The sequence below is a fragment of the Microtus pennsylvanicus genome, chromosome 10 (genome assembly GCF_037038515.1).
Source record: "Microtus pennsylvanicus isolate mMicPen1 chromosome 10, mMicPen1.hap1, whole genome shotgun sequence".
NCBI classification, from domain to species: Eukaryota; Metazoa; Chordata; class Mammalia; order Rodentia; family Cricetidae; genus Microtus; species Microtus pennsylvanicus.
In genome coordinates this window covers 92,988,415-93,013,962 of record NC_134588.1, presented here as the reverse complement: position 1 = coordinate 93,013,962, position 25,548 = coordinate 92,988,415, and the positions used below count along the sequence as shown (strand labels likewise).

At 46.1% G+C, this 25,548-nt stretch overlaps 1 protein-coding gene across 2 annotated transcripts in view; it reads left to right on the top strand.

Moving 5' to 3' along the window:
* Positions 1–241: 241 nt before the first annotated feature.
* The window catches only part of Cadm3 (cell adhesion molecule 3), a 32,443-nt gene continuing 7,136 nt past the window's right edge, over positions 242–25,548 (top strand). Inside the window, exons 1-6 of one of the 2 annotated variants that reach the window (XM_075989186.1) lie at positions 597–852; positions 18,608–18,709; positions 21,366–21,506; positions 22,070–22,222; positions 22,900–23,037; positions 23,365–23,535. In XM_075989186.1, the coding sequence (XP_075845301.1) occupies positions 771–852; positions 18,608–18,709; positions 21,366–21,506; positions 22,070–22,222; positions 22,900–23,037; positions 23,365–23,535 (787 nt within the window). In that variant the 5' untranslated portion in view covers positions 597–770. Of the gene's footprint in view, positions 853–18,607; positions 18,710–21,365; positions 21,507–22,069; positions 22,223–22,899; positions 23,038–23,364; positions 23,536–25,548 lie in introns of both variants that reach the window. The other variant, XM_075989187.1, reaches the window with a different exon arrangement.

Genomic DNA, 25,548 nt, shown 5'->3' with positions numbered 1-25,548 from the left:
ATGTCTTTGAAGAAGACTTGAGAGGGATCTAGTCCCGTGACCTCCTTGGGTCTGCTTGGCAAAGGAGGTTGCCTGGAGCCACAAATTGTTGCTGGACAAGTAGAAGGTCTTGAAGAAGAGGAACTAAGAAGGCTAAGCTTAGGAGAAAGGCTTGAGTAAGTAGGTACCCTGGGGAGGTATACTTGGCCACACTGCTGATAGGGGTGCCCTAGCTTTGGGGATCCCGGTTGCCTAAGGAGAAGGCGGGGCCGGAGGATCTCAGGCTAGTGGGCACGCCCTTGCCCAGGCCTGCAGTGGACGCTCTCGCCAGCTGGCCCACCGCCCTGCCCACCTCCCCTCTCTCCACCCCAAGCCCAAGAGGGGTGCGCGTGGGGTCCCATTGCTGAGCCAGCTCCCTTCCTTTGCTCCACACCCGAGTGGTGCTGGAGGAGCTCCCGGGGGAGAAGATGGAAGGCACCACAAAAGCGCGGAGGGGGTGTGGGAGGCGGGGGGGAGTAGGGAATGCGGCATCCAGGCCCCCCCGCCACCAGCCCAGCCCCCCGTCACCCCCCCTCCACCTCCAACCGAATGGTTTGCTCCGAGCGCCCTATTTAATCCCGGCGACTGCAGCAGCGCCGGCTCCCTCCCGGTACCCGCCTCGGCCCCGGGCTTGGAAGCCGCTCCGGGGGCGCCCTTTTGGACAGCGACGCCGTCTACTCAGTGCCCCCGGCCCCAGTCCCCGGAGATCCAGGCTCGCCAGCGCCCAGCCGGGGAGGCGGCCAGGAAGCGCGATGGGGGCCCCTTCCGCCCTGCCCCTGCTCCTGCTCCTCGCCTGCTCCTGGGCACCCGGCGGGGCCAATCTTTCCCAGGACGGTGAGTGAGGGAGGGGGCGGCGCCAGGGGAGGTGACCAATGCCCCGAGGTGGGGGTTCAGATTGGGAGTCGGGAGCAGGGAGCCTGTTGGCTTTGTTTAGAAGCGAGGGTTCAAGTCGCCAGCCTCTTGGAATACCCTTGTGTCTGTCTCTGAGCATCGCTGTCTCTGAGGACCGTGGGGTGTGCCGGCGTGTGCACCCTTCTATGTACAGAGCCGACTGTGTGTGTGTCTGCGTGTGCAGTAGGGGTCTGGATCTCGGGGGGTTGCTGTCTATTTGGAGCAGCCGGGGTCTGGAAGTGTTGATGTCCGTGTGTGTCTGGGTGTGCGCGTCTATGTTGGTGTCTGGTGCTGCGTTTCTGTGTCAGAGTCTGTGTGTATGTCTGTGTCAGTGTGTGTTGGGGGCGGAGTGAGATTTGTCGCTGTTTCAGTCAGGGCGTGTGTTGGGTGTTTGTGTATGTATGTCTGTAGGGGTTGGGTGGCCAGAACGATCCCCCAAACTGCTGCATGCAAACATTTCTGCTCCCCCGCGCGTTCCCCACCCGCCGCGGAGCTCTGAGTGGGCAGGGAAGGGGGCCTGGGTGAGGCTGTCGAGGGGGGCGTGGGCAAAGGAGAGGGGCTTCTCCTTGAAGCAAAACAACAACACTGGGCGGAGGGGGCCCCAGTTTGGCTCTAGTCCTAGTGGTGGCAAAATCTGGGAAAGGAAACCTATACTTGGGTGCGGGGCAGCAAAAGGAGAGAGCAAGATATTTGGGGAGAAGGATCAATGGGAAGCCCAAAGCTTTCCTGAGCTGAGCATCAATTTCCCCAAATTTAGGGCGGGGTAGCAGACTAGCCTCTTTGCCCCCGTCTGCAACTCAACCCTTGTTGGGTTTGGAAAGGTAAAGAGGTGAAGGAAGGGAGTGGGGGGTGAAGAAAGGAGGCGGGGCCAAGGGAGAGGGGACTTGGGGAAGAGCCCCTCCCGCCCCAGGCCAGGCTATGTAGGTCAGCGCTGTGGGGGCACCTCAGCCTTCTTAAGGACTGTTCTTGGTTAATGGGGTGGCTTGAAGAAGTGTGTAGAGATAAGAAGAAGGGCACCCCAGCTTAGAGCCTCAGGTCCCCGGAGGAGGGAGGACTAAAGGAATGCATCCTCCTCCTCTCGCTCTTGGCCTGTCAGAGGTGGGCTGGGTGGGGGAAGGGAAGGGAAGAGGAACGGGAACAGGACCTCTGCGGAGCAAAGGGAAGTGGGGAGAGTAGAGGGAGGGTGGTGGCTATGCCCGGCCAGATGCCAACGGGGGGAAAAAAAGAAAAAAAAAACAGAAAGAACCGCAGGGGAGGAGAAAGGGGAGGTGGTTCCTGGGCGATGGACCCAGTGGCCAGCAGGGATGGGCACAGGGCGGGGCAGGGTGGAGAGGGGAGGGGTTGGAACTGGGGAGGATGATGTAGAGAATTTCATCTGAGGAAAGCCGGCTGGGAGCCAGGGTGCTGGAGGAATAATAGCTCCACCTTGCCTGACCTCTTCCCCTTCCCCTTCCCCTGTCTCTGTCCCGGTAAAGGAGCTTCCCCTGGTGTAGGGACCCTGGGGATCCCCTCTCTACAGTTGGTTGGCTGACTCCTTTCACTCTGTACTCCCCAAACTCCCCAAAGGAAGTTCCTCCTGTCACCAAAGGGATGGCAGTCTCTTCTCTTGCACATGGAATCCCTGTCCCCAGAAGACTGCACTGGTGACCCTGCTCACAGAGGAGATGAGCAGTCCTGGGGGACAGTGGGCTTAATACAAGGCAAAAGGGGACAGTGGGTGTTTGTGCCTCAGTAATGACTCTCCTAAAAAGACTTGACTTTCAGTGAAGTCCCTGTCTTCCCAAAGCAAGTGCCTAAACTACAATCCTTTGGCAATAGGAACTAAGAGTGCCAATCTAAGACCTGAAAAGAGAAAATGATCACATCAGTAAGCTTCAGGCTTTTCTTCTTTAGAACATAAATGACAAACTGGAGTAAATTTGTTCAGTGACCATATCTTTCCTCACCCAATGCATGACAACTCTTTCTTGTTCTTCAACTTGGGAGCCTATCCCCTATTGGGGCTTAAAGTTCAGAAAAAGAGAATAGTTGTATTCTCAGCTTAGAAATAAATATAGTTAGAGCAGTAACTTGGAGGTAGGAGGGAAAGGTAGTAACTTCTGTATGAAGAACTGAAGAGAATGGGTCAGGAAAAGGGAAAGAGTTAGGACACTGTTTCCAAAGAAAAATCCAACCACGCCTCCAGAATATCTGTCCAGAGGGCAGTGCCTGCACTGTTTGAAACATAACCATTAGGTATCCTCCACTAAATTAATTCCGTACCTTGATTTCTGAGTCTGAGAAAGTGAGTGCCAATGATGGAAAATAAATGTATAGATTATATACTCCATGGATGCCACTCCTGGAGGCCATTCTGACTAGCATCATGAAGGGTGTCTAGCACCCCTGAGTTCACCTGGAGCTCCTGAGCAGGGTGCTAGGTGATGCTTAACTCAACCTGTAATGTTTGACCCAATCTAGGAGAGATGTGGTGTAAAGACTTAAGGACCAAATAATCCAGCATGCCGAAGCCGCAATGGTCAAAGGTGTTGTGACCGGGAAGCTAATTCTACTGAGAATCAGAAAAACAAACTTCATGTGCTGCTGAGGTGTAAAGCTCCTTTGGGTACAGCATAAATATTTAAGACTCATAAAGATGAGCAGGGATTGAGAAGCTGAAACAAGGTAAGGCCAGCAAATGCTATCTGAACCTGGCCATTAGTGCTGTGGCCACAGGGCTAAAAATTTGCCACCTGCCCTCCCTTCTGGTCTTTCTCCACTAGTACTGGCAGACGTTGGCAGCTCCAGTTTGAGAAACACAAGGTCTGTGAACTTAATGCACCCTGTGGTCATGTCTCTGGTGAGCAGCTTGACATTCAATATTGTGACCAGCCTTCTCGAGGTTCTTTATTCCCGAGTTATTTTCAGTACAGTGATTTAACCCAGTGGATGGACAACCTTGCTTTGCTTCATTCCAGATTATAGCAACTTAACCTTTCAGTGTCCCACACACGCATTAGTTTTCCTTCCCAATGACCTTCTGTCCACTGCCATGCATTCTGCAGCCCCCTGGCCAGGTGCCCAGTGTGGAGATCATGCCCAATGTGCCAGAGAGGCCCAGCATTCTCTGTAGTGCTGCCCACGGATCTGCTTGGCAGATCTGCTCCATTGAGTTTCTGTTCCTTGTTATAGCTGTAAGAGTTCTGTCTGTTTTTATTTCTGTTCTCTTCTTAGTTCCTGCTATAACTCTGGGGAAGGGCATACTCTCCCTTAAGATTTGCACAGCGTCTGACACAAGGAAGTTAAGGCCATCAGAGAGATAGTGGGATGACATAGTTAATTCATTGACTATTCAGTTTGCCTAATATGGATGGGAAACGGCTACCCAGAAATCATGGCTAGATATCCTAGCCTAAGTTCGGCCTAGGCATAGGTGGCACAGTTGGTTTTAATAGTTTTCTCCCTCGTTAAGGAAAAGAGACCACCGGAGAATTGCCGAAATTAAGATCTGGAGCCTCTGCCCCATTCTTGGCTTCTCTGTATTCTTTAAGCTACACCTGGCTTTTGCTACAGTCCAAAATTCTCTGCCCTCCGCCAGAAGTCAGCTGAGCCATCAGAGCGCACTGAGGCTTCCTTTCTTCCTCTTCCAACTGAGGAAAGAAGACCTAGTCCAATTTTAAGAGTGACATGTTGGAGATATTCAGCATCCTCTTGAAGTGGGTGACTCATAGTTCTGCAGCCATGAAATTCCACAGATGGCATCTTTTTGGTGTTCTGGTCATTTTGAAATGGCAGACGGGACATGATACCATTGCACTGTGAATCTTGAGATTGGACTTAGGCATTTCTTGCTGCTGCTCACTGCACTCTGATATGTAGAACGGTGTTTAAAGCTGTTTGTTCTTAAGTCGTGTGGTAGGGGGAAATCTCACAGTTGTCAGAGAAAGAAAACCCTTGGGGCTGTGCCTAGTTACATTCCACACTGTCTCCTACTCCAGTGGAGCTCCCTATTGGCTCCACAATCATTTTTTTTGTCATCTGAGTCTCTGTAAAGGAATGTCATCTAAGGATGGCAGTCTAGGCTCTTGATTCTCTTGAAAGCAGTCAGCTTCTTGCTGAATGAAAAAACCAGAGCATTAGAAAATTGGAGTAATGATATCTTCTTTTTATTTTTTTCTCTCTTTTGATGTGTGTGTGGGTTTAACCTGTAGACTCGTGAATACTTGTCAAGCTCCCCACCACTAACCTCTACGCTAGCCCAAGATCTTCTTTTATTTTTAATGTCAGAGTCTAGTGCTTCCTGTTTAACCACTGGCTACAGGTCAATATACTGGAACATGACCCCTGTATGGGGTCATGTCCGGGATGTCAACCATAGGCTGTGAGAATAGCAATCACCACAGGAATGCTTTTAAGACAGAAGGAGAAAGAGAGAGAGAGAGAGAGAGAGAGAGAGAGAGAGAGAGAGAGAGAGAGAGAGAATCACAAAAGAGTCTCATAAACCACTAGGAAAAGATTCAAGTCTCTAAGAACACAGTCAAATTAAGAATAAACACTCTATATCATTTTCAGGTGGAGAAAAACATGTCTCCAGGGCAAAGACCCATCTCTGCTGCCAGGCTCAGCAGTGGTAATGGTTCTCTATAAGGTCAGAAGCAGCTGGGGCTCAGGCTCATACAACTATGCCAGAAAAATTTCAAGCCAGCACTGTTGTATGTGACAAGGAGGTCCATCCATTCTAATCCTGAAAAAAAAAATCAGCCTCTCAGGAGTAGAACACATACATCTATTGAGATATTTTTTCCACACACAGTGGCTCATTAAAGCTATATAATCGTTATTGAACCAGCAAGTATTAAAGAATCACTTATTAATTTACCAAAATTTTCTTAAGTAAAAAAGCCAGTGACTAAATTTCTCCAATAAAAACAGAGGGCTTTAAGCCCTGGTGACACAACTCTTTTGGGGGGGGGGGATGTTGTTTTGTTTTATTGAGACCGGGTTTCTCTGTATAACAGTTTGGCTGTACTGGGACTTGCTTTGTAGACCAGAGTGACCTCAGACTCAAAGTAATCTGCCTGCCTCTGCATCCTGGGTGCAGGAATGAAGGCATGTGCCACTTTGCCCAGCAGATACCACTCATCTTAAAAAGTCTGGTTCCATATTTCTTCTCCATTTTTCATCAAATATTGAACTTTTATAGAAAATTGGAGACTATCAGAACATTTGTGTATGTCATATAACCTATCTGATGATTATGCACATTTTGGCTTCCTTATATCCCAGTGTTTCTGAAGGGAGCAGGTCACAGGAACTTTATGTCATCTCCTTCACTAGACAATAGTCCTAACTTTATTTTTTAATAACTTGTAGCAAATTAAAATATTCGTCACCACTCACACTTAGATAATTTGGCTAATGATCACACACTAACTGGTGGTGGTCCTTCTGGATGTATGTAACAGACTCAAAATCCTTCAGGAAAAAAAAAATTGATGGACGTCACGTGATGCTAACAGAAATCTGGTGTTAAGTTCTGTGGGCACCAGAGCCTGCTACCTTGCATGCCAGGTCCCAAGTCCCCTTTCAAACAAACTACCTGTGCTTTGAGCTCTCCATGGTGCTGGCCCCTCATGGTAACGCTCCAGGCACTTCTTGTTGCTCTCCATGGTCCTGCTCCACCAATGCTTTATCATCCCAGAGCAGCCCTCAGAACTGGCTGTGCTTTCCCTCCCCCCTCCCCCCGCCCCGCCATCAGAAACACATGCGGCCCTGATATTTGAAAAGGGAGTCCACACCCTGTTACAGATACATAGAGTTCTCCTGACTAATCAACCCTAGAAAGGAGAGGTGACGAGAACAGGAGAATTCTGGACTGGGGAAACAGAAAAGTATTTCTCAGGTGTACATGTTCAGGAAATTGGGGTCTACAGTGTCCTCAGATGGCCTTGAAATAACTCCACATTTTACTGTAGCTGGAATCATACTTTAAAATGGCCCTACAGATGCTGTGTTTTAGACTGAGATGACATTGTTCCTGTCTGATAATCACATATACCCCACAGATGTCGAGTGTAGAATGAGTCCTCCTCAGTCATAAGCATGCAGCTCTCGATGGCACCCTGAATCTGATGCGAACACTACCTGTCCTACTATAACGCTTGCTTTCCGTCTGTCCTCTGCCTCAGCAATGCAAACATGATATGTAATAAACCAGGCAATAGAAAATCCCCAACATATGAGAGGCATAGAAACTAAAATGAGAACCCTGATTCACTCCTTCTGCTTTTGTAACCATCTTTTATGGAGAAAGTGGCCTTAAATAAAAACGTCATCCTGGATTCATGTTCTTGGCCAAATCTCATTAGTAGCATCTTTCAGATGAACTCTCTTACACATCTGCCAATAATCTGATGACACCAAGTACCCACCTAGCCTGCCTGTTCAACATTTTATATCAGATCAGGGCAAGCTCCTCTTCCCCTGAGTCTAAACTGTCCCATGTCAATTTCTACATGAATGACCCAGAGAAGTGTCTAGGAGGCTGGGTACCCAAATGAATTGCCAGGGTGTCTCCTTCATTTCCTCACTTGAAGCAAGAAGAAGCTTCATCCATCAAGGGCAGATAATGTAAGTGATTTATCTCTATGAGAGAGCCTTCTGGAAGATAGGACTGAGGTTGCAGCAACAGCTGGAGTATCTTGCATCTACTCATTTCCCTGGACACTCTGCTCTAGAGAAGAGCAGACTTATTTCCAGAAGGATTGAAATGCAGATTCTAACATTTTTCAGTATGTCCTTCATCCTTGTGTGAGATCTTACATCTGGAAAGGTGTCCAGGAGAAATACACACACACACACACACACACACACACACACACACACACACACACAAATCTATATATGATTGCATTTGCTAAAGACTTATTTTTTCTTTTCCCCAGCTAGGCTTGTACTAATTGTATATTGATTGCTAATTATAAACACCTTTAGCTCATTTACTTCTACTTCAGGGTCAAGAAGGTCAGGAGTAGCGCCTTGCCCTGGGGAGAAGAAAATGTGATGGACGTCTGTGTCACAGCCACTCATCCATAAGTCAACCACTACCTGTCTCTCTTCTTTGTCTTCAAAATTGTCCCAAATATTAGCAAAGTGGGATGAAGAGCCAGGACTCTGAATATCAGGTGCTATTCAGAATGGGCAAGATCTTGTTTTCTGTGTTTGTTTATTTATCTTCTATGCCTCAGCCCTTTGCTTTCCAGCCAAAGCTTCACCCAGGTTAAAAAGTTCCTAAATGTGAATTTATTCATGGGGCCTCTGATTTAAATGTTTGATACTCTTTAGAAATGCAGAAAAACTCTGCGTGCATCAGCGACAGATAACATGGAACTGACCATCGTGTCCACCCCTTTAAGGAACCTGAGGCCAAGTTCTTCCATTTTAAAATGAAGGGCCAGTTTTACCATCTGCTCCTAGCCATTTGTCACTTGACAAACACAAAATTACAGTGGGACAGTGGCACTCACTAGTTCTCACACTTCCGGATAATGGCATCTTTCCCAAGGACATAGTATATGTTCCCCCTCCAACTTGCATCTTATAATCTCACACAAATATAAAACACAGCACCACTAAGCCCCTGAGCCTTCCATGTTTTCATTTATCCTCAACTGCTGTTAATGCCAAGTCTTTTCTGGTTTCCAAGCCCTGGAGTCCAATGTCAGTGACAGATGGACTGAGCCTCAGCCCTGGGGAGGAGAGGATTCTGGTCCTTTCCTGGGGAGTTTGAGCAGAAGAAAGAGACTAAATTCTGCTTTTGGGGGAAGCTCTGAGGTTAAGCCATATGGTTTTCTGGAAGTAAGGGGTTCTGATTAATATGAGCATGTGAAAGGGGCTCTGTATCTGGGTCATAATAAAAGCTGTGTGTCTGAGACAGAAAAAATAAAAACAGGCATATGAATAATGAGAATCATAGTGTGTTGAAGGACACGTGCTGAAGGAGAAAAAAAGGATGATCGAGTTGGAAAATACAGGCATTTTAGGGAGCTAAGAGAAGACATAACCACCATCAAAGCTGAGGCACTCAATGGAGGTTTAAAAAGAGGGAAGGAGGGACCTTTCTGTCAAAACAGCATTATTTGCCCTTTAGGAGACTGTGAGATTTGTAGACACGAAAGAATGTGTCTGTCTCATAAAGGAGTTAAACTACCAGAAAAGCACAAAGTGAAGCTAGTGCAGCACTCTTAAAAATACAGATTTTCTTTTTCAAGTGATAAGAATGAAGGAGAGAGAGAGAGAGAGAGAGAGAGAGAGAGAGAGAGAGAGAGAGAGAGAGAGAGAGACTAAGTCTCATTTAGTCTTAGGGGAATCAGGGAAACTAGAGTAGTGTGAGTGGGTGTATGGAGCAGAACACATTTTTCTTCATGTAACACTCCTAACCATTGCCCTGAACCTGTCATTCACGCCCAGCCTCTGATCATCCAGTGAAGGGAAACAGTAAAAACAAGTCAGGAATATCAGAACCAGCAGAGATAAATGCTTTCCTGCCTGCCTCATAACAAATTACGCTTTTCACAGCATTGTTATCCCTCTACACCAAGCCGTCACCCCAAAAGATCTAAATCACCACCAAAACAGCGATGCATGGGGTGGGACCCTGTAGGAAAGGGAATTTGCATGTGCATGCAGACAGGTCAGGTACCAGGCACCAGGTAAGAATGGCAGGATGAAAGTCAGGTGTGAGATCTCTCACCCTCAGGAAATCTGTTCTTTGCATGTTCCTGGTTGGCTGAGCTTTATCACTCAGTCTCAATCAATTCCCATCTTCCCATGCCCTTCCTGTGCACTAAATGAGTTCCAAGTTCAATTCTGTTATGTTTCCTTTCCTAACAGCTTTCTTATTTCTGTTTTGAATTTATTTATTTAGTTGCATTTTATGTATATTGGCGTTTTGCCTGCATGCATATCTTGTGTGTGTTGGACTCCCTGGAATAGAAGTTGCCGACAGTAGTGAGATGCCATGTGGGTGCTGGGAATTGAACCTGGGTCCTCTAGAAGAGCCCAAATGCTTTCCTACAGTATGGGGGGGGTATTTTTTCTAGTTCTATTGTGTGTGTGTGTGTGTGTGTGTGTGTGTGTGTGTGTGTGTGTGTAAGAAATAACAAGTTTTAGGAAGGATATAAAACTCTTCTGCTCAGGTTAAGGGGGCATCCAAAACTTCAGACAAAACCAGCCTCTTGTCTACTGTACCAGAGTACACAGCCCACAACAAACCTGCCCTGGTTTCTGAAGAATGAGATCACTGTGGGAAGGCATGAGGAGTTGAAGTAACAGATGCTGCAAAAGGCTGCCATTATCCCAGGTACCATTCTGTACCTACACAGAACCTGTTCTCCAGAAGTTCTCGGCGATGCCTTCCAGTGCTCTGCTCTCCCCACTTCATCCTCTTCACAGACTCCTGCTGCAGAAGGCTAGATGTTTGTTTAAAATCCACACTTCCAGAATAAGGGAGCTAAGTTGAACAAGGAGCTGTTTAGGATCAGATGCCCCTCCTTTATGTCTCCCAACTGCGTTTGTCCTTATTACAACTCAATATTGGCTGCAGAGGGGCTTGTTTTGGTTGGGGGCCAGCCTAGGGCTCCCTCTCAGCGCTAATGCACCAAGAACACTGACTCAGTAGCAAATCAAAGCAACAGCTGTCCCCACCTCCTTCTCTGCCACCCACTTCCCAGTCTCTGCTCCTCAGAATCTTAACTAAGTCTGTGAGCATCCCCCCCCCCCCAGCCTACCACAAGCCCACTTCTGCCTCCAGATTTTTTTCTTTCTAGCTCAAGAATAGGACATGCTCCTCTGCTTTTTTTCTTCCCATCTAGTCTAACCTCTCTCTCTTCTACATCACAATCATGTACATGTTCCCATGGCTGTGCAAGTTATACGCTCCAGCAGGTAGATTCAGGAGCGTGGGCACACATGCATACACACACACACACACAGTATGCACAAAGTCTTCTTCTCATGGCCACTGTGTTTAGCTCCTAAGGACACAGCAGTGGCTTCTGACTTTCAAATTCCTCTTTTGTGGGAACTGAAGTCTGCCTTAAGGCCTGGCATTTGTGAAAATGTGGCAGATGAGACTCCTTTGTCTCATCCCAGCTTCTCCAACCTGTCTGATAGTTAGTAAGCTTACTTCCCTTAAACTTCGGGGCCCTTCCCATATGGTGATAAGAAGCAGAGTAGAAATCACCAGATATAAAAGTCACACTCAGTGGCAATTGAACCTCTGAATTAGCTATTCTACAAGGACTCCTATGATGTGATGATAATCACAAAAGACCAGAGTCATAACTATAGTTCCCACTAACTGCCTGTGGGACTTCTTCCAATTCTCACACTTCTCGGGGATTTCAGTTCCTCGTTGTTAAAATGAGCAGCTGGATTTGGGGATGTGGTTCAGCAGCTTGTAAACATGCATGCTCACATGCACACGCACACAACGGTATTGGACTGACTGCTACTTATGATTGTGTCAGCTCTGAAAGTCTATACTTGTGAAAGTCACGGAGGAGAAACCATGTTGTGTGACTTAATTATAACAGAAAGAGGAGAAAAATCATTGCACTCTGGTGCCAGAGTCAGAAAGGCATCCTTCCCTTTCTGTCTGATAGTCAACTATTTTAGGAGTAACCAGCTCTGGCCATTAGGGGTCAGTAGAAAATACTGATGGAATATGGAATCTGGCTAAAGAAACACAGCCTTGCACACATACGTGTACACCCCCTCCACGCACACACCTGCATGACATCTTAAAATTTGATAGATTTTTTTAACATTTTTATATGAAAAAAATTTTTGAATGACTGTATTTTTATTTACTTTTAATTTTATTGAGAAATGAGTATTAACACCGAGAATTTTTTTTTCATTTTAACCCCATCCTCACACCTGCCCTTGACAAGCTAGCCAAATATCCTGAGGATGTTTCACCTCATTTAACTTGGAAAACTTTTTGCTTCCTACCTGTTGAGGATGGAACCAAAATATGCCCCTGAAACACATTATAAAACCTGTTGGAATTCAGACTGAGTAGCTCCTAACCTGACTCTCAGATCTTCTAACAGTGTGAAAATGACACACTTCTCAACTCTTGAGTCTCTGGTCCAGGTTTTATACCAAACTAAAGGTTAGCTAGCACAACAGGAAGTTCCTGGGGGAGAAAGGAGTGGAAATCTACCCTTCCCCCATCTGTTTCCACTTACTCTCCTGTGCCTCTTAGGAGAATCAAATCAAGCCGGGAGAGAGTAATGACTTTGGGCCCAAGAGGCTGCTTGACAAACAAGACTGCAGGAGGGAAAAAAAACCAGACAGCAACAGAAATAATAGAAGGAGGACCAAGAAGGAGCAACATCTCCTCTCAGCATCCCAGTGGCGAGAAGAGATCAGCAGGGGACCAGGGAGGCTAAGATCAGAGGACAGCACCTGAGGCATGACTGAGCTCTGAGGTCTGGGGTGAATGTGAGCTAAACTGCACCTGAGTTATGGAAAAGGGTGATGTTCAAGAGGACTTCCTGGTCTCAATGCAGTCCAAAATCTCATTCCCGAAAGAAAAGGAAGGAAACACCTGAAAAGACGGAGGTGACTAGAAATCAGAATAAGCTCCATCTCTTAAGGTCCAGCGTCCCCCTGACTGTACCTTAAAACCCAGGTATTAGTGAACTGAGAGCTAAGGAAAAATGGGCAAAGCGAAGCAGGAATACAGAACAAGAAGAGAGCCGACCGCTAGCTGTCAGAGTTCCAGTCTAGAAACTAGGGATGATTTTGGTAATCTGGCACAGTCGTGGCTGCCAAAAACCAACTGTAGGAAGCTGAATGTAAAGAGAGTCCTTTGTGAAGTCAGAGTGACTCCTCTAAATCTTGGAGTTATCTTCTAAGTCAGGATTCAGATGGAACTGGTCCAGTTTCCTCCAAATGCACATTCAAACATTTACTCTTAAAGAAAAACGTGGCTCTGAGGATAAGCAAACTTCCAGGGGCCAAATTCCAAGTCTCATTTTGCTATGGCCGTTCTCTGCTGTCTGTGACCCACATAGCAATTCACTAAGAAGCCGAATTGGGGGAAGATTCTCAGGTCTGGGAGCCTAGCAATGAGACTCCTAACGGTGGATACTCCATTCTAAAAGAGAGTCAGTATTCTGGGCCACAGCCCCCAGTATGTTTTTTGCTTGGAGATAACACTTCTCCACCCACCTGTCAGGGTAGTCGTGAGGAATAACAAGTAGGCTTGGCTGAACATTATTTTTAACTCCGGAGTTAGAGAAATGCTGAGTCATCACCATCATCATCACCATCACCATCATCATCAACTCCTACTCAGAGAGCTGCTTTTCTTTAGAGTCAGGGAAGTGAAGCTCTGGACACAGGCACTAGCGAGGCCGGCTGTAGTCATGCAGCCCAGATCTCTAGTCCCTTTGTTCCACCAACCCAAATGTGCACCCACGACACAGTTAATAGTTCTGCCAATACATTCTAGATCTCCAGAGCAAACAAGGCAGGGAAGATACATAAACCAAACAGTCAAGGGTAATGCTGGCATACTCTCATAGCCTTCCCTACCAGTCACTTAAATTGCAGACATAATACATTTTTATTCATTTGAGTAACTCACTTATTTATTCAATAAATATTTATTGAGCCCTTACTATGTGTGAGGTCCTGTGCTTGCAGTGAAAAACTGAGTCATTGGTGCCAATGTATGCCTTGAAGAGACACATTATTAAGTCTGCAGTCCCTGCCTCTGCTACTCCCAGTATGAACAATCGATCAGAAGGAAACCACGATAGGGGGAAGGATTACTTTTCCTTTAAAATACTGAGAATTCTAACGGTATCAGAATCCATGGGTAAAGAAAAGAACTAAGAAACACTCAAAACGATTGAATGCCAACGAGATAACCTTTTCATTTTTAGCCTAGGTGCTAGAATGTAATGAAAACATAAAAGGATTTTGTCAAAAGTTTTAAATAAACACATCTGTTGTTTGGTTAGCCAAAGATCCCCACACTTTAAGACAATTAAGGGTAGACAAAATAGATCCCAAAGTCTGGAGTGAAGGCACATTATAAAATCCAGTTAAAAGCATAATTCACTGGATGCCAATCACAACAACGCCGCCACCACAAGCACCCTCTCTAGCCTGTTTCTCTGTGATTTTTTTTATCATTCTGCAGGCAAGCATCATGAACGTTGTCTAGGGAAATCATCCCTGGCCAGAAATATGTCTTCCCTCACTTATTCCTAACCCACCACCACACACCTGCTTCTGCCTCCTGGGGCAGGCCATGCACTAGGAAGATGCAGAAACTTTGGGCTTCATGGCCAGAGAGACCTACGTCCCAACCTAGCCCTTATTGGGAGCATCACGTAATTCCCTAGTTGCCTAGAGTTACACCTATGAACCTCTTAACTTAAGTCTTGAGATTAAAACTAGGTTGTGGCAGGGGTGGGGTGAGGTTTTTTTTTATATCAAGTCCTGTCTTGTAGAGATCTAGATGTCTATATGTAGCTGTCGTCCAAGCTTTGCTTGACCTACTCCTTCCTGTGATTTTGGATTTGCTATTTTCTCTGCGCTAACAGATTTTTGAGCTCTGTTCCCACAACAGAAGATACTGATTCATTTGATAAATAAATATTTATTAAGCACCTTCTATGCGCAATAAGCTATATTGGGGCCATTATTGATACGAAGATGAATTAGATATCAACTGTTCTTGCAAGATCTTTATGATTTAGGAAGAAGCCCCAGTGGCAATGCAGGAACAAGTTCTGCATCATGAAAGGAAGGTGGGGAAAATAATGCAACCCAGAGATAGGAGAAAGAATTCCCAACTAGGCCACCAAGGAAGCCCTCTTGAAAGAAGAGCTGCACAAAGTAGGCTTAAAGGCTAGAGTTAAGACCAGTGAAGATGGGTGAAGAGCATTTGAACCAAGTTATTATAGAAAAGGGAATGGACAAGGGATGGCCAATGCTTTAAGTGGAATTTTAAATATCTCCTATGTCTAGGATGTGGGATCAGGGAGATGGAAAAAAGACGGAGTTTACAGGTGGGTTGACATTAGACTGTATAGGACCTGGAAGGCCAGGCTAACCAATGTGGGTATTATCTGCAGAAAATGTAAAGTCAGCTGGGTATATGACTCAGCAAAGAACTTGCTATGAACCTAAATCCAGGTTTCTAGCTCTTGTGTAAAAAGCCTGGTATAGCAGCACGCATCTGGACACCCAGCACCAGTGGCTGGGGTGGCAGGTGCACACCTTTGTAGAGAAACTAGGTAAAGAGCAAGTTAACACGGTAAAGGAGCTTATTGCCAAGGCTGACAACCCAAGTTCAATCCCAGGACCCCTATGGTTTGAGGAGGTAACTGACTCCTGCAGGTTCTCCTCCAACTTCCACACAGGCACTGTGGCATGTATCCCCACCCCACACAAATAAATTTAATTTTTAAAATATAAGCTGGAGAAGGAGCAAAGAATGCATACCATGTCAGTTCCTGACATCTACGTGCATAGCTGCATGCACATGTAGGCACATACTCATGAACCCACAAGGTCACATACAACTCTCTCTCAGACAAACACACACACGCAGATAACAATATGACTAGTAAGAATGACGCCTGACGCTCCCCAACTCATATGATCAAGACTGGAGCCTTTCCTTCATGGCTGTCCCCACATAGGGAGGATGTTCTTCACCAGTGGCTCCGTGCCAGCAGCTCCTTCCAAGGTCCCTGAGTAGAATCCTTACTAACCCACTTCAAAAAGTCCATATGTCCCCTTTAGAATACTCCTCAGTTTCATCCCTTTCTTGTCCAAACATTTTGAGGGAAATCATGGTGATGTCATAAATGACTGGCACAATTTTAATCCAAAGATAGCTCAAGCTTTTCATAAACCAGTTTATAATTTGGGCTACTTATCCATACTCCTGATGATAGCATTGCAATCACTCACCTGGTCCCACAGGAATGGCCATTCAGAATCTATCATTAGTAGCCTACAATTTCATAAAATCGGGTAATGTTCAGACATGCTAACAGAATTCCCAAGACTAGAGATCGAATATCAGAAGTACATTTCAGGATTAGGGGATCAGTCATACACACCCCCATAGAAGGGGAAGCAATGCCCCAGCCATGTCTTAAACAGTTTCCTAAAATACTACAAACCAAAGTGAATTCTCTGCAAACATATAGAAGCAATAAATCATGCACATCCCAAACATGTCATTTATTGAAGGTTATTTGTTGCTTTCTGCCTCTGAACAGTTCAGCTGTGTTTAAATGATGTACATCGCCATTTGACTTATTTATCCTGTGCAGATGGGGAAAAAAAGCAACACAAAGAAGTGGGAATGGGGAGGTGATGGACAAGCATGAGCAAGGAGAGAAGTCACTGAGGAAGATGCAGATGAAAGCACGGATGCAGGAACCAGGAGAGTGGAGACCAGACACTGGCTCCACGTGGTTAAGGTGCAGAATGCCTGGTGCCAAGGTAGCAAATCACTAGACAAGTCACATGCACCCAGAGCTCACCAGGATGGGCGGGTTAAAGAAACGTGGGTGAAAATGGTGATGTTTCTGCTCCAACCTCCTCAGAGTTTAGACGCAGAGCCTGGGAACAAAACAGATCCCAGTGAAGTGTGCAAAGGCTCTGGAAAAACAGGGGCTGTTAGAAGCTGAGAACCCCACAAGGGGTAGAGGGGATTCTTGAGAGTTGTGCTATTTGGGTTCCTTTAGGTGAGCCAAGGAACCTCTTCAGATGTCAACTTTAAAAGTGATTATATCTGGCTGCCTACTGCTAGCAATTGTTTTGAGATTAAATGAAATCATGGGTGAAAATCCTCTCTGCAAACTGAAAGTCCCACACTGAAGTATGACAAGGCTATTTCCTCGGTCCATTTGAGTAAAAGCTTGTGTAGTGGTTCTTAGATTGTGTTCTGGGTTACCAATGCCCTGTGAGGGCGCTTAGATGGCTTGCCTTGCTCCTCCCTGTCCCTCAAGCAGCCCATGCCTTAGCATGATCAACCCCTGTTTCCTACTTGATGTTGGCACAGCACACTCCAAAATGTATAACCTGGAAAATAATATGAAACACTCACCAATGTCCAGTTGTCTTCATCCTTGGTGTCCCCAGGATGAGGTCTCTGCACCCCAGGACTGCCTCTCTGCTGAAACTGAGAGCCCTGCCCTCCGTTTTCCTTGCCTCTTTTGCCTGTCTTCATCAATTCTTCTTTTCCCATTAGAGATGTACCTGGTCTCTCAATGTCACTCAGAACCAAGTAAATTCCCAAATCTTCTGGGAGAGCCAGGTCAGGAGCAGTGGGAAAGGCAGCTGTCTACACTGCAGCCCGCCAACCCCAAAAGCTCTCTTAGAGCTTTATCTGATGCTAGGACTCCCCCTTGCTCCTTTCTCCTTTTTTCCTTCCTCTCCCTCACCCTCTTTCTCGGCTACCCCATCTTCTCTCTCTTTTCCCCTCACGGACTTGCTTTCTTTTTCTTCCGATTAGTCCTCTCTCCTTAGTGCTCTCTCCTTTCTTCTCCGGAAAAGTCCATACCCCACTTTAGTCTTTTTTCAGTTCTGACCCACCCACCTGCTCTCTCTTAGCCCCACCTCTACGTTCTTATCCTCCCCACCCCCACCCAGACCGTGGCGCCTGTAGGGACCTTTGACAAACTTGTGCCTGTACGCTGTCCCAGGAAGAGAAGCAACTCCAGTGTCTGCTCAGCAGCTGATGATCTCACTAATTTTGCGCGATTTGATTGGCCACTCTAGGGCTCTGTGGCGGGAGATCTTGCAGAGGGGCTTAGCTGGTTTCTTTGTCCCTACGCTCTTTCTATTTGTGAACCCCAGACACTACTGTGTTTCACAAGACAGTCTAACAGCGATCTAGTCCTAAGAGAGGTGGTGACTATTGCCCGGGTGACAAGGTGTGGTTGCATCAGAGCGAAGTACAGCCTCAGGTCCCGCGAACCTAGAATGAAAACTTAGAATCTGAGCGCAGAAAGTAAGACTCTGGCAATGTGTAGTGCAACTTCTAGCCCCAACTTCAATCTTTCTTCAACAAGAAAGGTGTCTCACCTTAGAACAAAGAGCATCGGATTTGAAAGCAGGCATTTCATTTCCAGTGTCTACTGAATTTGTATGACTTTGGGCAAGTCGTTTCATTCTCCTTCCACCAAGCAAAATAGGAATGGTGATACCAGCACTTTCATAGGTCAAGGGAAAAGAGTCAAATGTGAACATATGCTCTAATGTGTTAATAGATAATGCGGTACAACATAAAGAATCCTGGATAAGGAGTTTATAATGGGTTGTTTTGTTTTCAGTTTTCATTTTTCTGTAGTGAGTCCCTCTCAATCTTTTGGGGACTTCTTTGTCCTCTTCTGTGAAGTGGGAAAACTGGGCTGAATGGTCTTTAAGTTCTCTTTGACTCTCACACTACATGGTTGACAGATAAACCATTATCATCCTCCTTTAAATGGCCTATCAGAGGAGAGTCTTTTCCTTTTCCAGAACTCTTGCTAATGTCTCACTTTCTCTTAGGTATGTTGGTGAAGCCATTTTCCATAGGGGCCTAGCCCCTCCTCACCCCCACAATGGAAGTGTAGACACAATCTATAGTAGTGTGCACAGGGTTCATCCCTGATGCAGGTTCTCTCCCCAGGCTACTGGCAGGAGCAGGATTTGGAGCTGGGAACTCTGGCTCCACTGGACGAGGCCCTCAGCTCCACAGTCTGGAGCAGCCCTGACATGCTGGCCAGTCAAGGTGAGAAACCAGGCCCTCATCTCAATGTTCTCCAGATGCCTCTCACCCATCCTCACATCATCTCCCAGTCGTGGTACTCCACCCCATGTTCTCACGCCTCTCATTACCACACAGCTTTCTCCTTCCCATTTGACATTTAGTCCTCAGTTCTGCATCCACCACCACATTTCCATGCACCAACTCCCTCTCTCACTCTGGCACAGAGACCTCTGTAACCCTACACCTCTTTCCAAAAATAGGATGCCCGGGAGAAATGGATTACTCAAAACAAAGAGGTCCTGGAAAGACATTGTCAAAGAGGAATTCTTCAAGTGAGACAAGGACAGAGGGATTAGGGGTTGGAAATTGATATATGTCAATTGCAAACGAAGGGCCTCAGCCATTTTCCATTGAGAAATTTTGAGAAAATTTCACTTTCAAATTTGCTTAGTGGCTACACAACAATCTCAAAATCCAATTATAGTCTTAATTCTCCTTTCAGAGGGTCGCTTCAGGAAGAATTCCAACGACAACAGCTCCATGTTGAGGACAGAACAGAGAGTTACAGTGTTGAGAACTGGTGGGCTGGTTTTAGGAGTCTCTTCGCCTCTGTTGCCTTGCTGCCTGTGTCTAGGAGATGAGGGAATTGGGTTCCTGGCCCCAGTGGCTCCCTCACTTCCAGCTTCTACACTTCTAGGCAGTACTAAGTATCAGGCTTCATACTCCAATTCGGAAACTACCAGTCCTTAATGGTGTATCTTGCTTGGCATAATTTTCAGCATGCCTTCCCTTCTGAGGGCCTTCTCTTGGCTAGTATTTCCTGGAAATGCAAGTCAGGTGACTAGAAAAGTAAGAGAGAAACAGGCAGGTGGGGTCAATCTGTGGTTAAGGGAGCATCTATTTTGTTTGTTGGTTGGTTTTTCGAGTCAGGTTTCTCTGTGTAACAGTTCTAGCTGTCCTGGAACTAGCTCTTGTAGACCAGGCTGGCCTTGAACTCGCAGAGATCCGCCTGCCTCTGCCTCCCAAGTTCTGGGCTTAAAGGCATGCGCCACCACCACTCAGTCCATCTGTTTGTTTTTTGTAGTGCTCTGTAGAGGATGTGGTAAGCATGATTCCTGGTTTCCTACTGAGCAGTGAATAGTGCTGGTTGAGGAATTTGGTGACATAGAACAGACTTTTGGATGCTCCTGAAGCAGAGAAGGGAGGTGATTATTTTAGATTAGTTCTGAGGAGGTCACTGATGTTGGGTCACTAAAAGCGATTCTGAAGATGAGAGAATCAATACTAGGAATCAGAGTCCATGCTGTGAGAACTGAGCACAAGGCCTGGTGGGGGAAACAGATGTCAGTATTGGAGAAGTTCACAGCTAGGCCTGAGGAGGAGGTTGATTTGGCATTAAACTGATCTATCCAAAAGATACCTGGATTTCTTCTTCCCTCTCCCTCTCTTCCTTCTTTCTTTCCTTCCTTCCATCCTCTTTCCTCTCTCTCTCTTTCTGTGTGTGTGTGTGTGTGTGTGAGTGTGTGTGTGTGTGTTATTGTGTGTGTGTATTATTTTTGATATAGAGTGTATGCAGTCCAAATTGGCCTCAAATTCAGTGTGTAGCCAAGGATAACCTACAACTTCTGGCCATCTGTCTCTACTTCCTGAGTAATGGGATAACATATGCGATCCATCACAACCAATCATTACGGTGCTGGGGTCCAGTTTAGGGCTTCCTGAATGCTAGGCAAGGACTCTATCAACTGAGTCTGTGTTTTATTTAATTTCTCTGAGGAGAGAAGAGTTATAAAATATGCTTTCAGCACATTGAGGGGGGGAAAACTTCAGTCTTTTACTCTTTAAATGATATCAGGGTGGTAACTTGGGTTTGTATTTGGAGAGACAGGAAGAGTTACCAGGAAAGAAAACAAACAATTGGATGTGGTTGTGCATGCTTATAATCCCAGAACTTAGAAAGCAGGAGCAGAAGGACTTTGGTAAATTCAAGACTATCATGAATGCATAGTAAATACCAGGCCAGCCAGGACTGTATAGTGAGACCTTGTCTCAACTGCAGCTACAATAATTAATAATAATAGTGAAAACTGATGATGAATTTGATGATTGGATTGAGGTTAGTATTGGAAAAAGTTTAAAGTATGCTAAAATGTTTCTGTTTTTAATTTCTATTTTGTTTGTTTTGCTCTTTTGTGTGGATGAATGTATACACACTAAGATCTGGCTTAGATTTTTCCCTATTTCAGTCTGAGATTAGTAGTCATAATTGCTTCTAATGGTTTTGCTCTTACAATAAGTGGTAGCAAGAAGACAGAACACAAGGTGGCAGATATGTATGTGTGTTCGCAATGATGGATGCAAGAACCATACTTAAAAAGACACACATGGAGTAGTATGTTCAGATCTGGGTACCTTTACCCTTTTAGCATTTGTGACCCTGCCCATTCACCCAGCATTCAACAAGGGATGATGCTTTCTGTGTGTCCACAGTGAGAGAGATCAGGTGTGTCTCCCCTCTACTGCCACAACCACCTCTCTATCCCTTCACTCATGAAGCCTCAAGCGTAGATAGAGACCAGAGCCTTGGGGAGAATAAACTAGCTGAGGCTGACTGTGGCCCAGTCATGGGTAGACATCCTCGGGACTCTATGAAACTAACTCTGCTCTACTCCTGCAGATAGCCAGCCCTGGACTACTGATGAAACAGTGGTGGCTGGTGGCACCGTGGTGCTCAAGTGTCAAGTGAAAGACCATGAAGACTCGTCCCTACAGTGGTCTAATCCTGCCCAGCAGACGCTCTACTTTGGGGAGAAGAGAGGTAGTGTCTCCTGAGTGAGCTTTCTCCATGGGAATCATGGGCTAGGAGAGAGGGACAGCAGAGGCTAAGGCTATCTTTGTAGTCCAGAGGCTGAGAAGCACAAGGTATGTTCTTTGAAAAAGCAATAAACTGTGGGCTCCTCTGTTGTTTGCAGCGAGAAACCAGCACTACAGCTCTGATCTTAGCCATGTATAGTCTTACAGGTCTTATAGCCTCATAAGGTGCTGGAGCACCAAGCCCCAAAGAAACGCTTATGATAGCTGATATCACACAGCCCCAGGCTTTTCCTAAGTAATTACAAAAAATACAGACTATAATACTGGTCTATTAAGCTACCATGTTTAGTGGTTCATGAAAGTCACTGAATGATTCTGTCCTAATTCAAGGTGTTTTTTTTTTTTGTTTTGTTTTGGTTGGGGTTTTTGTTTTTTATTTTCTTTTATTTTGGTTTTGTCTCCCACGCCCACCATTCCTCCCTTCCCCTCAATGACGGTAGCACAGGAGCAGAAGATGAACATGCAAGGTACTGGTAGAACCCTGACTCTCCATTCTCATTTCCCCAGCTCTTCGAGATAATCGGATTCAGCTGGTTAGATCCACTCCCCACGAGCTCAGTATCAGCATCAGCAATGTGGCGCTGGCAGACGAGGGCGAGTACACATGCTCCATCTTCACCATGCCTGTGCGAACTGCCAAGTCCCTTGTCACTGTGCTAGGTGAGGCTCCTCAACCCCTGTGTCTCTGAGGCACGCTGCTTTGCAAACAAATCTCCCTCAGTTGATCCCCCAAAGCCTCCCAGAACCAGGCAGGCCTCCAATAATATCAGAAAAGGTCTGGACGCCTTCCTCTAAATACGAGAAAAGCAGAATTCTGATCTGCTGTACTTACTATTTGTTCTGGAACAAATCTCTTTAAGCGTAAACCTCACAATTTATAGCAGGGAATGGTCATTCCCCTTCACTCTGAAAATTCCATGTGGAGACACAAGATCTATATAAAATATCTTATTTTAATTTCTAAGAAAAGTTCTTCAGTTGTTTGAATGCAATAATCTCCATCATGTATTCTAATTCACACCTCCACTGCTCTGGGCCTTTTACCATCTGCATGGCCACTTAGCTGGACTCTGGGATATCCAGTCACTATCGTGCTCAGGCACCGCATCCCCACTCCTCCTAAACTCTCATACCTCCTCACCTTAGTCTTCCCATTTTGTCCTCAAGAAGTAGATCCAAGAGAACACTGACCCTTTGTGCTTCTACCCAGCTCTCTAAACCAAAGCAGAGCTCAGATATTCTGCCCCTTGTAGTGGACATATCTCCAGGGAGAACTTGAAGTGTGACTTCACACGGTGCCTCTCCTTCCTATCCTGGCCATCCCCTCTCCATCACAGGAATCCCACAGAAGCCCATAATCACTGGTTATAAGTCATCCCTGCGGGAAAAGGAGACAGCCACTCTAAACTGTCAGTCTTCTGGGAGCAAGCCTGCAGCCCAGCTCACCTGGAGGAAAGGTGACCAAGAACTCCATGGTGAGTAGCTCCTGCCACGGGGTTACAGAAATGAGGTGGCACAGGAAAAGGGGTGGTGCAATATGTGTTTATATGGCACATAAGAAATAATGGAGATGAGGAAAGTGAATGGCAGTGACATTGTGGATATGTGTGTGTCAGGATCTACGTTCTCTGTACACATTCATATCCATTTCAAAAATTTTCTGAGTCTTTCCAAGATATACTCAGAATCTGTGGGGCCCAGACAGTATCTGTTTGTTAAGATACAGTCTGTCTGTACGTACTGACAATGTATCTCCTCTGTGTGTGTGTGTTTCTGTCTGTATGTTTTTTTCTGCATTCTAGGAGAACAAACACGAGTCCAGGAAGATGTCAATGGAAAAACCTTCACTGTGAGCAGCTCAGTGTCATTCCAGGTTACGCGGGAAGATGACGGAGCAAGCATCGTGTGCTCTGTGAACCATGAATCTCTAAAGGGAGCTGACAGAGTCACCTCTCAGCGCATTGAAGTTTTATGTATGTCATGGGCTCTGGGGTGAGAAGGACCAGGTGTGAGGTAGGGAGTAAGGAAAAGAGAAGTGTGCTGACGCTTAGTGAAAGTAGCAAAGCTTCAGTAAAGAAGGCCCTACAGTAAACACGGAAGGCTTGGAGAGCTGAGGGCTTTGTCTCACTGAGTTGACTCTGCTTGTGCTGCCGGAGAGCAGCCACAGACAAAGCGTAAACAAATGAGTTGGGCTGCATTCCAATAAAACTTTATTTACTAAAGCTTGCAACTGGCAAGATTTGGCCCAGAGGCCAAGTTTACCAGCCCTTGGGCTACGCTGGTGAAAAGGAGCTAGGCTGTAACTTAACAGTGGTAAGAGTAGCAAACCCAAAGTCTCGGGCTGTAGTTTAGTCTGTAGTCCTCGCCACACTGATTGTGTGGTGTGAAGACAGCTCTCCTCCACGGATCGTGGTTGTTTCCCTCTGAAACGAGAGAGGTGAACTTGGATATCCTTATGGCTTCTTCTCACTCTAACATTCTGTGATGCCAAGAGTTGTGGGTGGAAGCGAGGCACAATTCTCTCTGGTCTTGCAACAGTCCAAGGACTTCTACCTCTCAGTCACATCTCTATTTGGCCCCCTTCCACGCTTCTCCTTGGGATTCTGACCCAAGGTGGCCCGGGGCTCGCTGCTTCGCACTTTCTCCACACCTCTGCATCCTCTTCGTGGACCCTGTCTTTAGTGCCAGGAAAGAATGTCTGAAAAGCTGGAGTCTCTGCAGATTTCTCATCTGGGGAAATCTGGAAGCCTTTCAAAGGCGCTTTTCCATGTGGAAAGGGAAAGGAGTAATGGAAGTGTGGAAGTCGAGCATGGAGGCGTGTACAGCCATGCATTGCTTTCCCAATTTACCAAAGGGCTGGGGATTTTCAAAAATAGTGATAGCTTTTAATCTGCTTATGGAAGACACAAGCTGATTAATTTCGGTGCCATTTAATCAGTGGCTAGACCCTTTATCCAAACTTTAACATTCGTTAATTTTGGATGACATTCAACGGACAGGCTGATGAGTAGCCTCCTAGCCAGTACTGTCACGTACTAGCTGTATTGGCTTCACCAAAGCATCTAATCTCTTGTTGAATCTGCCTTACTCCCCTGAATTATATTGAGAAATAAGGAATAATATGTATGGAAGAACTCTATTAACTTCCAAGTTCTAACTTGCTATAAAGTATTTCTGTATTTACTAGTTCAAAGTGTGAGGTCCTGGGCCTAGGGTGGTTCTCTTGAGCCCTGGTCCCCAGCCGTAACTGAAGAATATACCATTGGAGTCCCACAGAGTCCTCTCTTAGAAACCAGGCCATTTGGTGATTACTCTGCCTAGTCCCCTTCGGCCTGAGATCAGAGGTCAGTCAACAAATGCCCCATTCCAGGTGCTCTGCTAGAGGTCTCTTCAGCTGTGAAGCCCCGGAATACCCATTTTCTCACCTGACCTGTCTCTTTGTCCTGTGTGATTTAACGGGCGCATGTTCATTAACTGCTTGTTAAGGTTGGCTCTGTCCTTAGGGATAGCACATCCTCTTTATCTGTGGTTCCAAACCAGCATCTGGTCACATTGTTCTAAGCCGCCATCTGGACCCAGCCTCCTAAGCAGCCTTTTGGCATCATTGACAGATGTCATTATTCTCTCACAGAGCCAGCCATATTGTCTCAGGCCTTTTTTTTTATTTCCAGCCAAAATTTGACCCTCACCCCTTGCTGTTTCTATACTCTCATTCCATGTTTGGGCTGACCGTTCAAAGGGATGCTTTGTGTTTGGGCGTTGCTTTCACTCCAAGCTCCCTCACAGAGCAGACAGAATTGAGAGGTTGTGGACTCAGTCAGTGTCAAGTTCACTTCCTTTGTTCCTTTAAAAATATGTATTAGATCCTGTCTAGGTGCCAGACGGTTTGCTAGGCATGAATAAACCATGGGTTCTCCTCAGCTCCGCTAAGACATCCCATAGGCCCCCACCAAGGACAGGCCTGCTCGAATGCCATCACTCAGAGG